At 32.5% G+C, this 13898-nt stretch overlaps 1 protein-coding gene across 1 annotated transcript; it reads right to left on the reverse strand.

Moving 5' to 3' along the window:
* Window positions 1-2744: 2744 nt before the first annotated feature.
* LOC127086923 (probable transcription factor GLK1) lies at window positions 2745-5874 on the reverse strand. Its single transcript, XM_051027748.1, has 7 exons — window positions 5618-5874; window positions 4980-5519; window positions 4708-4848; window positions 4261-4563; window positions 3678-3734; window positions 3370-3489; window positions 2745-3073 (listed from the first exon to the last, which is right to left on the reverse strand). The coding sequence occupies exons 2-7, from the start codon at window positions 5478-5480 to the stop codon at window positions 2924-2926; spliced, it is 1272 nt and encodes a 423-aa protein (XP_050883705.1). The 5' UTR covers window positions 5481-5519; window positions 5618-5874; the 3' UTR covers window positions 2745-2923.
* Between the last annotated feature and the right edge of the window lie 8024 nt (window positions 5875-13898).

The following is a 13898-nucleotide window of genomic DNA, read 5'->3' on the forward strand; positions in this document are numbered from 1 at the left end:
GCTTGTTGCTATCTGTTTCTGCTTGTGTTTACTTTCTGTTGTTTATGCTCATATCTGAATATATATATATATATATATTTTTTTTTTTCCTTTCCTTTATTTTTTTCTAAGTCTTTTTGATTCTGACAAAAAGGGGGAGAAATAAAAACAGCTCTGATGAAAACATATCTAAATCCTTCAGTACTTTGCAAACATATTATTCAATAAAAATCTCTATAACCCTCTTTGACTCAGATATTTGCAGAAGAGTATCTAGAAACATCATTGCATGAAAGCTCTGGTAAGAACTTCTGAACTCCCAGACTTATCTCAGGGGGAGCTCACTTTTATCTGATCTGATAAAATTCTTATTTCTAAATGTTTCATCTTTAATTAAGATTGTTTTGTCATCATCAAAAAGGGGGAGATTGTAAGAACAAAATGAGTTCTACAATAGATTCCAGGATTTTGATGATAACAAAGGATGAAACCAAAAATGGCACCCTAACGAAATTTCTCTAAGTGTGCAGGACTCTGAACAAGAACAAAGGAATCTGATCGTTTTATCAGATACAGAATCTAATCAGATACAAAGTACTAGAAGATCAGAAGCATCTGAAGAAGAAGCGCGCTCTAGAAGTTCTGACTCTGAGCAAAACAGGACAGCAGAATACCAGAAGCTCTAAAAGTTCCTCTGGAATCAACTCTGATGATCTAAAAGACCAGGACTCTTAGAAGCTCTGATGTAACTTCAACTCAATCTCCGATTGACAGAGATAACGAAGATTCTGACGAAGGTTCTCCAAATCCAGAATAAGTAACGGAAACAACAACTTCAAATGGAAAGAAAGTATATTTGGAAAGAAGTTATTCAGGGAGACAAATTGGTTATGGCAAGAAACACAAAAGTAATGGCATTAAACTCTCATCAAAGACAAATATTCTGCCATCACTACAACGGTCCTTTCACCACTATATAAAGGAAATCATACTTCAGTGAGAGACACACCTGAACGCACAGAAATTCTCTACTCTCCTAGTTCTTTCACGAGCTGTTGCTCATACGTGAAAACATTTGCTTGCTCTACTTGCTGTAATATTTGCTTAATCTTAGAAGCACTTTAGATTACAAATTCCTTTTGTTAAATTGATTTTGTTCCTCAAGTGACTCTGCGTAGTCTGTATACTTGGGAGGATTAAGAGATCTTTCTCTTAGACGTTGGTTGTAATAATCTTTCAAGATTAGTGGATTAAGTCCTTTTTTAAGGCGAAGTCACCTTGGCCGGGTGGACTGGAGTAGCTTTGTGTTATAAGCGAACCAATATAAAATCCTGTGTGTTCTTATTCTACAAAAGCGCTTATTTTCCAAAAACAATTCAAACCCCCCTTTCTTGTTTTTCTCACCTTCAGTGAGAAACCTTGTTCGATGGTATTTCTGGTTATAGAGAGATCAAGCTCACATGAGATAAGAAGCTTTGTATCTTTGGGGTATTTCATATATATTCTGAGTTATTTTTTGATTCCCATGTTGAGGTATTTATACAAGCCTATGGACCTAGATTCTAGGTTTTCTTGAGAGTTGCAACCGCCCACCTAGTAATGGTAGTGGACCGTTGAATCCCTTTTTACTAGGGATACGTGGGTTATTCCCTTAACTCCTCTTAAACACTCCCTTTGAGCAAGACATATCATTTTCCACGTTTCCCCAAATAGGGCAAGCGGGAATGTCGTGAGTGTTGTTATCCTTCTTACGAGCGATGAGATTCCATCGTCTCTTGTAGGCGACATGGTCCTCTCGCCCTTTATGAGCCTTTCGCAAATATATCACTTCACATTACACTAAACAACAATATTATCTTGACACCATTTTTTTCATCAATACTTACACCCAAACACTATTCATCGTGAACAATATTTTTTTCAATTAATTTTTTTTCGTAACACAATAAGTTTTGTTATTAACCAAATTTTATCATTATTTTAACCACAAAATATATGTTATTTAACCACTTATTTTACTTATAACTCATAAATCAATTTCACTACTTAATTTTAATCAAGTTCGGACAATAAATTATAAAATATAATAATTAACCTTTACATACCAATATTTTAATACTTAAGATTATTTTAATTTTTACTTATAACTCATAAATCAATTTCACTACTTAATTTTAATCAAGTTCGGATAATAAATTATAAAATATAATAATTAACCTTTACATACCAATATTTTAATACTTAAGATTATTTTAATTTTGAGAACTTATTAACCAAATTATAAACAATATTCACCAACATATTACACTCAATTAACAAAAGTTAGTTTACTACATAATACTTTATTTTTTTTTATGTTACACTCCATAAACAAATTATAAACTATATTAATATTTTTTGTTACACTCAATTAACCAAATTTATTTTTCCACTTCAAATTATTTTTGATGTCAAAATACGTATTAACTAAATTATAAATTATATTAACTAAGTTTTTATATACCATAAACCAGAAGAAAAAAATAAATATGTCGAAAATTCAAAATTATAAATGTCACTATTCTTCATATTTATGAACAGTGACATATTGTGTTGGGTAACATTTTGATGTCAAAGATTTTTTACAGTAAAAAGTAGCCCTTTATTGATATTTCCTCACATATTTAGTCTCGTAGATAATATCATCTTCCTCGAACAATACAAAAATCACAGCCTTATAATCCCACACACATTTGGCATTAGGTTAAATACTATATACCAAAAGCTCGAGTTAAACTTTTTGCGCTGCTTAGATATATTATATGAACAAAGAAAGTTCTTAATATTATTGTCCCTCACTCTTTTTGTTCAAACAAACAAAAAAAAGAAGTGAGAATATGAAAATTCGTCGAATTAGGGTTTCATGGCCTTGTCATGCATAAGAACCAAAACCATTCTCTCTCATTCAAGCACAAGAGGGTGGAATTCTCGGAATTCCTTGTCTCTGTAACTCACCCATCACACCTTCAAGTGCAGGAGCTTTAAGACCAAGTGGCAATGGTAAGTATGGTTTTGATAATACATCACTAATAGCTGCGTCTATGCTCTCCTTTGACTGTTCAAACAAAAACACAACACGTTAATACACAGTTAGGTTAAGCATTCAATATTAGTTATTCTCTTTAAATATTTTTTGAGGGAGTTATTATGAAAACATGAAAGTAACTGCTGGTGAGGAAGATGCGAAAAATACAAATGAAAGGTTGTATTTATAGTCACGGACGAATAATAATGCGTTGTAATATGCATGCAGTGTGTTTTGGAGAAAGAGAGTAAGTTATATAAAAAGACAAGTACGATAATGACATGAGAGTGAGTGAGAGAGAGAGGGGGGTATGGAAGTAAATTTACCGGATGGAAGTCTAAGTGTGGCGGAGGAGATGGTTGAGCGGCGGTGACGGCCATGCCGGGATCTACTTGGTACATGGGGTGTGGTGGAGGAATGCCCGGAACAGTTGGAGAGGCAAATCTCTACAATTTATTGTATTTGATTATTAGTTTATTTTCTGAATAATATGACTATGAGTAAGTTAAAGTAATGCATGGCTTTTGTGAGTAATAAATATGAAAATATATGGAGTAAGTAATTGATATAAGAATCCAAAGTTGTAAGCAGAAGACAACATAGGTGGATCCAAAAGAGTAACGTGAATTGTTACCGTTGTTGTCAGAGGCTGTGGAAAGCACGGTGTTCCTGCGGTTGGTGTATTCTGAGTCTGCATAAAATAAAAGAATATCAATATATACCTAATTAGAAGAGAAAATACAAAAAGAAAGATGAATGGTCGTTTTCTATAAAGTTTAAGTAATTAAGATAACTCGTCTACGTTTTTCCCCTAATGAAATATAACATCTCAACAAAAAATATCAAAAACTACTTTGTTTAATTTTCCCCTAGCATGACTAGTATCTTTTACAACTTTTTTTATCATGCATCAAGATCAAAACTCTAAAAACCACTAAAGTTTGATAACACAAGCTCAAATGGAAGAGGATTAAGAAAGGGTGTTGTTGCTAAAGACATCAAATGGAAAGACATCTCAATCTTTCTAGGATATTCGATATCTTGACAATTGTCTCTAGAGACAAATGCAACTGGAATAAGTTTCTAGGGCCTCCAAACCCTAGGAGGCCTGATATGAAAACCTAACGATATTGTTTGCTTAATGTTCACATAATTCTAACCTAAAAATCTCATAGTTGTCACTAACTTAGACGTCAAGGTGCGAATTAAGTACTTACCCGTTGGTGCCAGTACGGAGTATTAGGAGGCGGAGCTGGCCGTGGAGGAACCCAATTAGGTGGTGGATGGTGCGGCGAATAGTTAGGCCACATCTGCATAAAGGACTGATCCATGGGATGGTGCCCCCATACATGTAAAGGTCTAAAATGGTGCACTGGTGGAGTCATAGGCGGAAAACCCATAGTTGGTGCAACCCAATGGTTCAAACTCACATCTCTCTTGCAAGACAATTGCCTCCGGTGAGTCCAGCTTGCAGCTTCAGCTTCACGCGCTAGCAAATGCTTCCTATGAGATCTATATTTCTGCAATTCGCATTCAATACTGCATATTTTAGAAACTATAGCTTCCAACAATGATACATATACATTATATTCTTCTCTATTTCTTCCAAAACTATCACATTTTTTGAAGTATTTGAGCTTGAAAAAGAAAATGAAAATCTATACTTGAAGGTGGCTTGCGATGTTGTGGCGAGTAAGACAGTCAATTCCCATGATTTCTAAAATTCTTGAAGGTACAGCCTTATCCACACCTAGCTGCTCTACTGCTTGTACAAATCTTCGGTGCAATTCCGGGGTCCAATCCACCTGATTCATAAAAAAACTGTCCGTTACCGCGAAAACCGCTGCGAAAACATATAAGATGTAGAGAATGTTTGGTATTCATGAAACTTTTTTTGTTGTAATGAACTAAGAAATAGCAATATATAGCAACTCACCTTCACTTTTCTCTTCCCTTGATGATTATTCTTTGATTGAGAAGAAGACGATGATTTTCTTCCTTTCTCACTTTCCTTACTCACTGGATTCACCACCACAGACTCATCTCTTCTGCTAACAATCTCCTCCCCGCGGCTCGAACCCGAATCTGAAGAAGAACCTGCTTTCTCTTCCTCTTCAAATTTTTTCTCAACACAAACTATATTCCCATCTTCACAAAACTTGCTATTATCCACAACCGTTATCGACGAATTCATCTCCGATTCCTCCCCGCCGCTGAGCGAGAACTCGGCAAGCATTTCCGGGTCCATCTCAAGATCCGGTAACACGTCTCCATCGTCGAAGCACACGAAGAAATCATCGTCGAATTCGAAATTGATGCTTTCCAATAAAGTCCCTTCAGAAAGATCAGCAAAATCACATGTTTCAATCGATAAACTCTCCTCCATCTCTCTTTGGCTCTCATCTCTTGCACTCATCAATGGTGATACAGCTAGCATGAGTCCTAGTTGGCTACTTCTCAAGTTAATTTCCACACTCTATAAGCACAAAAAATAATTCAACAACCTTATAATATAATAACAAAATAGTTATATAGTATAAATTAATATAAACTATATAATAAAGAAATACTTACATGCAAGCTAGTGCATGAAGATTCTTCTAAAAAACCTGAGAAATATTTTGCACCCAAATATGATTTTTTTTGTTGTTGTGAAAATAGAGGAAGAACTATTGTTCTTATGGGTTTTGAAAATGGTAATGTTGCCTTTTTAGGAAGCGGCAAGGGAGTGTTTGGAAGAAGAAACTAGGTTGAAACTCTCTCAACCACAACTTAAGTAAAAAAGAAATTTAATATTTTTTCAATGTTTTTTCTTTTGTTTGTGTGTGTCCTACTTGCAGTCTTTTGTTCTGAATCTACTGTGCATTATTAATCTTTTTGGAAGGTACTATGAATTGTTGTATAATATAATTTTTGGTTTGTGGATGGTGTTTTTTGAATATTTTTTTTTGTTAATGTTGATTTATGAAATTTGAAAGGTGTAATGGATATGTATGAGGAGAAAAAAAAATATACTGTTTGATGATATTTTGAAGCTAACAGTGGAAATGAAAAGGATGTGATTATGAATGATGATGTTGTTGGTAGAGAAATTGACCGTTGTATTTTCTTCACTTATCGACTTAATAGATAATGTATATCCTGTTTCCGTGATAATAATCAAATAATTGGAAGGAAACAAGATTGAATAATTATAGTCATTAATTATGTGATCTGTCTGGACACGAGGCACTTGCCTCTACTACTAAAGCATGATATCCATCTTGATATCTTTCTTTAATAGGTAAAATTTGAGCAGTTTTGAGCTAGAATTCTACATATAGAGTGATCAAGGTTTCAAACAGTGTTAAAGAAAATATTTGAATGTGATAATGTGTTAGGTTTAAATATAAGATTGAGGAACAATTTTTGGAAATCAAATGTTTCTTATCATTGTTTTGTTATTTTTAAATATGTCAATCAGGTGTGAGAGCTCAAACATTTTAGATTTAATAATCACTAGTTATTTCATGCTAGTTTTTTTTTAGCTAGATGTCTCGTATTAGATTGGTATTGAGATTCTTGGTTGAAAAGTTTGTCATGATGGAGAAATTAAAAGTACTTAAAGTGATCTTAAAATCTTGAAGTAAACAAGTGTTCGTAATCTTAACTCTTATATAGATATATGCAAAGAGGATGTGAGTAAAGTGGATTCTTTGATTGGTCTTAGATTCTTATTTGTTGAAGAGATTAAGTTTAGATCTAGGGAGATTATGGATTTTGATTAAAGATTTTCAATTGTTTAAAAGATCAATGTCTAAGTGGCTTAAGGATAGATGATACTAACTCTAGTTAGATTCATGTGTCTATTAAGAGTAGAGGTAGAAGGAATTCTATCTTATCTCTTAAGGTTAGAGATGACTGAATAGATGGGGTGTCCGAAATTAAACAAGAGGCGGTGAATCATTTTATTGAGATCTTCAAAGAATCGAATGTTGATAGACCTCGCCTGGATGGTGTATTCATTCGTTCTCTTTCAGATGATGATAACCTTATTTAGTCGACTCCCTTTAATCTTCAAGAGCTTGATTATGTTGTGCATCAGAGTGATGGTAACAAAACTCCGAGTTTAGATGAGTTTAACTTCTCCTTCCTAAAAAGGTTATCGAATCTTCTTAGAGAAGACTTGGGGATTATGTTTGAGAAATTCCATCGTTTTGCATCTCTACCTCGTAGTTTTGCATCATACTTTGCGACTTTGTCACCAAGGTTAATTATCCCTCTCATTTGGAAGATTTTAGGCTGATTTCGTTAGTGGGATCCTTGTACAAACTGGTGGCTAAGGAGTTGGCCACTAGACTTGGAATAATAATGGATAAGCTTATATCTTCTAATCAATCGAATTTTTGGAAAGGGAAGATGTTAGTTGATGAAGTGGTGGAGGACAATAAGGTGATTAACTTGGCCAAGAAATCTAAGAAAGCTTACCTCATCTTAAGTTAGATTTTGAGAAAGCATATGATTCAGTAAGTTGAAACTTTCTAGATTATATGCTTATTAAATTTGGGTTTAGTGAGAAGTGGAGGTCTTGGATGAGAGCTTGTGTTTTTGCTAGTAATCTTGCCGTACTTGTTAATGGGTGTCCAACTCAAGAGATCCTCTAGCCCCCTTCTTATTCTTGCTTCCAACTGAGGGGCTAAAAGGTTTAGTTGTTAGGGTTGAGAAGATGGGTCTCTACTCGAGATTCAAGGAAGGCACATATAGGTTGGTGGTGTTGAACATGTGACGACATACAAAGGAGGGGGTGGATTATGGAGGTTTGAAAATCAATGATTTAAAAAAAAATTATTTTCTAAATAAGAGTTTGAATATGTAACAAAAATTCAAACTAAAGAAATTAAATGGAAACTGAAAGAGATCAGGGAAGAGAGAACGACAATAGAAATTTATAGAGATTTATTCTAATGAAGTGGCTTAGTCTTCTCTCCAAGAATTAATCTTGAGAGTATCCATTATTTGCTTGAGATCTTTTAGAAATTTAACCCCACGAACCTCCCTTATACAAGGAAATAAAGTTTCAAGCTAATTTCCAACCAAATAATGAATTAAGGCTTGAAGTGGTTAGTCTTTAGTCCAAACAACACACAGAGCATTTAGCAGTTAGTATCTAAGCCAAACTGAGATTTTGCAAAGGCTGGTCACTAACCAAGATGAAGTTTTGATTTGGCTATCCTCTGAGCCGAACCGAGGTTTTATCCGTGCTGATCGCGAATTGAATCAGTATTTTTACCAGGCTGATCTCAAACCTATTGAGCTTTTATACAGGCTGAACTTAGAAACCGAGTGAGATTTTACACCAAGTTGATCACAAATCAATAACTTTTTTGACCGGGATAAGCTCCAGAACTGTTGTAAAGATTTTCCACTGATTATTATTCACGAACTCAAAATAATGCATTTCTTCAATGGCAGATCTCACGAACGAAATCAAGACTTATTGTTATCCCCAAAGGAAATCAAAGACCTTTTACATTTATTTAGATCTCAACCAAGATAATCACTTCCTAAGGAAGAATTTTTACTCAATAGAAAAACTATTCTTGGTAAATTTACAATAAAGTCCTCACCCAGAAAAAAAATTACTCACTAAACTCAAGAATGGTCTCAAAGCGTTGTGGCTAAAAATGTGAAAAAAAAATAGAAATGGTTTAGAGAGATTATGAGAGAAAATAAAAGTGAAGTTTTTCATGTTTTCTGAATGATTTGAAATGATAGAGAATCTTTCTATATATAGGCCAAGAAATATTATAAATTTGGAAACAATCCATAGGTCAATGAATTGACGTAATCGATTAGATAATCGATTAAGCAGTGTAAATAATCGATTATTATATGCAAAATAGACTGTTTAGATAGAGAGTCATTATCAATATAATTAAGACACTGTCATATTCCATTATAGAATTGATTATGTACCATCTAAATGATTAGAACATTAATCTAATTGATTAGACAACTTAAAATCTTCTTAATTAAGAAGGAAGACTTCTAATCAACTGGCTAGACTCCATAAATATAATTTCTGGTTGTTTTGATTAAAAAGTGAGAGGCTTCTAAATGTTTTAGGTTTGTGTGATTTATCCATAATACTTCGAGAAACACACTTGTATCTTTACATTGTATTGATCACTCAGATGGACACAATTAGGTCGACTTTCACACTTCCTCTCTTTCATATTTTGAAGCTTTAAGTCTTTGCATTATCTATGACTTCTTGGCTAGGCTTGAGATGTTTTTGTATTAGTTGACATCATTTGAGATCACAAGTGATCATAAACTCTAAGTCTTTACTTTAGATTCTATTGAATAAATTGTTTGATTCTAAAGAATAGATTTATCAACCACCTTATGCATATTTGATCACTTGAGCTAATAGTTGCTTGACTTCAAGTGTTGTCATCATAAAAACTACTTCAAGTGTTATTATTATCAACACCATGTTATCATCAAATTTAAACAGTTTCTTCTCGGATCTTGATGTCCACGAGCTTTACCATCTTGGGTTAATTCTTGATTATACTTGCAAGCACATAAATCCATATTCTCTCACTTTTTAATGATGACAACACATCTCTCAGGGGGTGGTAAAAGGAAATATTTTTGTTTTTTTAATAGTTTTTTATTTATTCCATATATTCCCTTTTTTATGACTTGCATTTTATATGTTATACTTTACCACAATAGTACTAATAAATACGCATATCTTTGTAACCAAAATATGTTTATACCATATATTTACATTAAACCGAAAAATATAGCAAACATATGATTATAAAATATGGTTATACAAAAACTTAACCAACCTAAATATTATTTACATCAAACACAAAAATACAGCAAACTTATACTACAATTTCATGTGAGATCAACCTGCCTAGAAATTGTATTGAAGCAAAATATCCAACGTGTACGAACATATTTAAAGTCTTCTAGTGAGAATGTTGTAGTATCGTTAAATATGTATATAAAAAATGGAGGAAATTGAAGATCACATGATTTGAAATAATAGAAAACTTAAACATTAAAATATTATTGTAAATATATATACCTGATCCCAATAATCAATAATGTCGGAAGAGACAATGTTTAACATGCGTTTCAGGACAAAAAACACCACACTCGTATCCTCCTTTTTGTTTCCTCATCTATAAATTTAAACATTTCATAAATATATAACCACACATGCATGTAACTATAGATAAATTAATGTCACAAGTAATCCACTTACCGAAGGCGTACAATATGCGGGTTTTTTATTTCTAAATACTTTCAAAATATTGTGTTGTTCCACAACTCTGTATATTAAAAATGATTTAAACATATTACATGCTAAGCTAAGTACACTACTACAAAAAATATATACTACTCATAAAATATAAACTTACGTAGAAATAATATGTCTCATCTTTGGTTCAAGTGGCCTACCTAAGGAACACGTGGTAACTACCATATTCGTTCGAAGACATGTGCTACTTAAAATTTTCTCAGCGATGCTCGTGAGGCATTTGAAGGGACCTATCCAGTTGGTCTTTGCCGAGTCCTCTTTCACTTATCATTATGAGTAAACTCAAAAGTCCACTACAGTTACATCAATAAGTATGTATTAGTAATTATAAAAAGTACTATCGAAAATACTATCATGTAAATTCAAATTATTTCACATTATTTGGTACTTAGGTCCAATCATCAATCAAAATAATCAATTCTCTATGTCCAAGGAATGCAACATAACTCCTTAAAAGTGAAGAATTTTCACCATAACATGTCCAAGTTACGAGATTAAACTCGATCGAAAATTTGTTACCAGAGTTACAACTTTTGTTAATCTAGATATCATTGTAGAACCTCTTTATTGTCTTTTCTGTTTTTCCTATGTAGTTTGAGATTCATTTTTACAAGAATTATTTGTATGAGTTTCGTCGCTAGATGAAGAGTCCATCTATGTTCAAAAACAAAATTCATCAATAACAACATACAAACAACAACAACAACAACAATATAACATAAAAATATGTCTCATAAACAACAACAATATGTCTAATACACAATCAACAACAACAACTTAAACAACAATAACAATAACAACATTCATCATCAACATCATTCAACAACAAAATCCAAAACCAACATAAGTTCAAAAACAACATAAGTGATCCTACTCAATAATGTGTCCAACTACTCATGATGCATAAAAACTTCAATTTAGACTCTCTGAGTCACCATCATTTCCCTCACTGACCACTTCTCCCATGGTAACGTGAGCATGAACAACAACAACAATAAACAACAACAACAAAAATGTAAAATTGAACAACAACAACCATAAACATTCAACATTAATAGCTCAAACATAAACATCAATAATAAGAACATAAACGTACCATACATGCATGGTGAGTAGTTTACGTACCAAAAACGTGATGAATAAGTAAAAGAACTTCTTATTGTGAATTTGTTCTCCTTTCTTCGTCTTCCTACTCTAACTTTGTTTTTTGTTCTTTCGTAAAAGGGAAACCCATGTATGAACTATGTGATAGATATTTTTGTTAATTTGTAAAAGGGAAATCCAAGGATAAACGATAGTGATGACTTTGTAGGTTAACTAAATAACGAACGATAATGAGAGTTTGTTTTGTTTCGTTAATGAAGATGAAATAATGGGTTCAACTGACTATGAATGTGTTAGGGTTGAATGATTTCTCAGTGATGAAATGAAAAAATGGAAACTGAATAAACAAGCTAAGTTGTGTTACATGTTTCTGAACAACGCATTTCACCACGGTTGTTTGAACCAACCCTAGTGATATCTTATTTATTTAATTAAGTTTTATAAAAAATTCCAGTTTTTAACCATTAAATTTTTTTAAAATAAAAGAGAATATATACATATATATATATATATATATATATATATATATATATATATATATATATATATATATATATATATGTATATATATATATCACATCGATTAGTTCAAACAATCATAGTGAATTGTGAAATATTTTCATATTAAAAATAAATGAAAAAAAATGGTGTCACTATGAAAATAAAAATAAAAGGAGGTCATTGATATCACCATGGTTGGGAAAATCAACCGTAGTGAAATCACATTTATTTTTAATTAAAAAACAAATCAAAATGAAAGACGCCACTATAAAATTAAAGAAATCACAAAATGTCTGGCGCTGAGAATCAAATTCATGTACTTTATAAACTTTCACCACAATTGCAATATCCGACCGTGGTAATATGTAAACTATTTTTATTTTAAAAATAAATAAAAAATAATGGCTCCATATTTTAAAGATGTTACAACAATACTTCCATCAACTGTGGTAAAATGGGCGTCATTGTATATACTTTTTGTAGTGGTGTTTTTTGAGTTTTAAAACATAATCTGGATTTTAGTGATCCTGAAAACCAGGAAGTTGAGAGACATTGACTTCTTCATTTATATAGTCGTTAAGAAAAGGAAATTTAACATCCATTTCATACAACTTAAAATCCAGATAGCAAGCAAATTCCAAAAGGAGTCTAATCGCTTCAAGAAGAATTACAAGAGCATAAGTTTCCTCACAGTCGTTTCCTTTAGCCTAACTATACCCCTTTGCCAATAACTAGCTTTATTTCTTGTAGAATTCCTTATCCTTTTGCTTATGATGTTTGTTGAGACTCAGACACGTAGTTAGGTAATGACCTAACTTTCCACATTAAAAACATGTAACATCCTTTTCCCTTTTATTATGTTACTTCTTGCGGGGATGAGACTTCTTAAAGTTAATCAGGTTTTTATCGTAATGCACGAGTTTGTGTTTCCTCATATATCGATTGTAGCGCTTGACGAATAACCTCATATCTTCTTCTTTAGTAGAGTCTTCATCAGAACTATCACTTTCATCATTAGTTTTCTTTGTCCTGGATGACGAAGCTTTCAAGGATAGATCCTGGTTTTCTTCTTTGACCTTTTTTTTAGTTTACTTCACATTCAGCGAGCCATTTTAGTTAATTCTCATGTTTGGTCAGCTTTCCGAACAATTTTGTGATATCCAATCATTACTAAGATCATTTAATTCTTTGATGGCCGTAACCATTAGAGGTCATTCCCTATACATAGATCTCAAAATTTTCTTAATACATTCTTTGTTATAAAAGGAGTTTTCCAAGTTGTCTAACTTGTTGATTAAATGGAGTAAATGAGTATGTATGGATTCCACACTCCTCTACCGACATATTGATTTTAGAATCTTTAACATCTTCAGTTCCCTCATAAAGGACTTGAAGAGCATTCCACATTATTTGTACACTCTTATGATGTGAGATAGAGTAATATACTTTAGCACTTAATGCAAAGATAAGTATATTCCTCGCCTTCAAATCATATAATTCCTTTTTGGTTTCATCATCAGTCCAATCTTTTGGGAGTTTAACAAAATTATCGACTTCATTTCCGAGAAAGAAAGGTTTGTCGCTAGTTGTTACCCATAGATATTTGTCAACTCACATTAAGTGTATGCACATATTTTCCTTCCAAAAAACATAATTTTTGCCTTTAAAATGTGATACTCTATTATACGCTCCCTTCAATCGTCGTCGCCCATATTCTCAATCTTTTGAGTCGCTTTGACCTGATCAAAAGATCATCTCTGAGGCCAATTATTGGTGAAAATATGGGTAAGAAATAGTCTAGAGGGGGTGAATATACCTCCAAGAAAATATTTCTTACTTTAAAAATAGTTTGAAAAATGTTTTAATCAGAGTTTCAAAAAAAATTGATTTTGCATAGCGGAAGCAAATTTTAGTGTAAAATACAAT

Source organism: Lathyrus oleraceus, chromosome 5, assembly GCF_024323335.1.
Source record: "Lathyrus oleraceus cultivar Zhongwan6 chromosome 5, CAAS_Psat_ZW6_1.0, whole genome shotgun sequence".
Taxonomy (NCBI): Eukaryota; Viridiplantae; Streptophyta; class Magnoliopsida; order Fabales; family Fabaceae; genus Lathyrus; species Lathyrus oleraceus.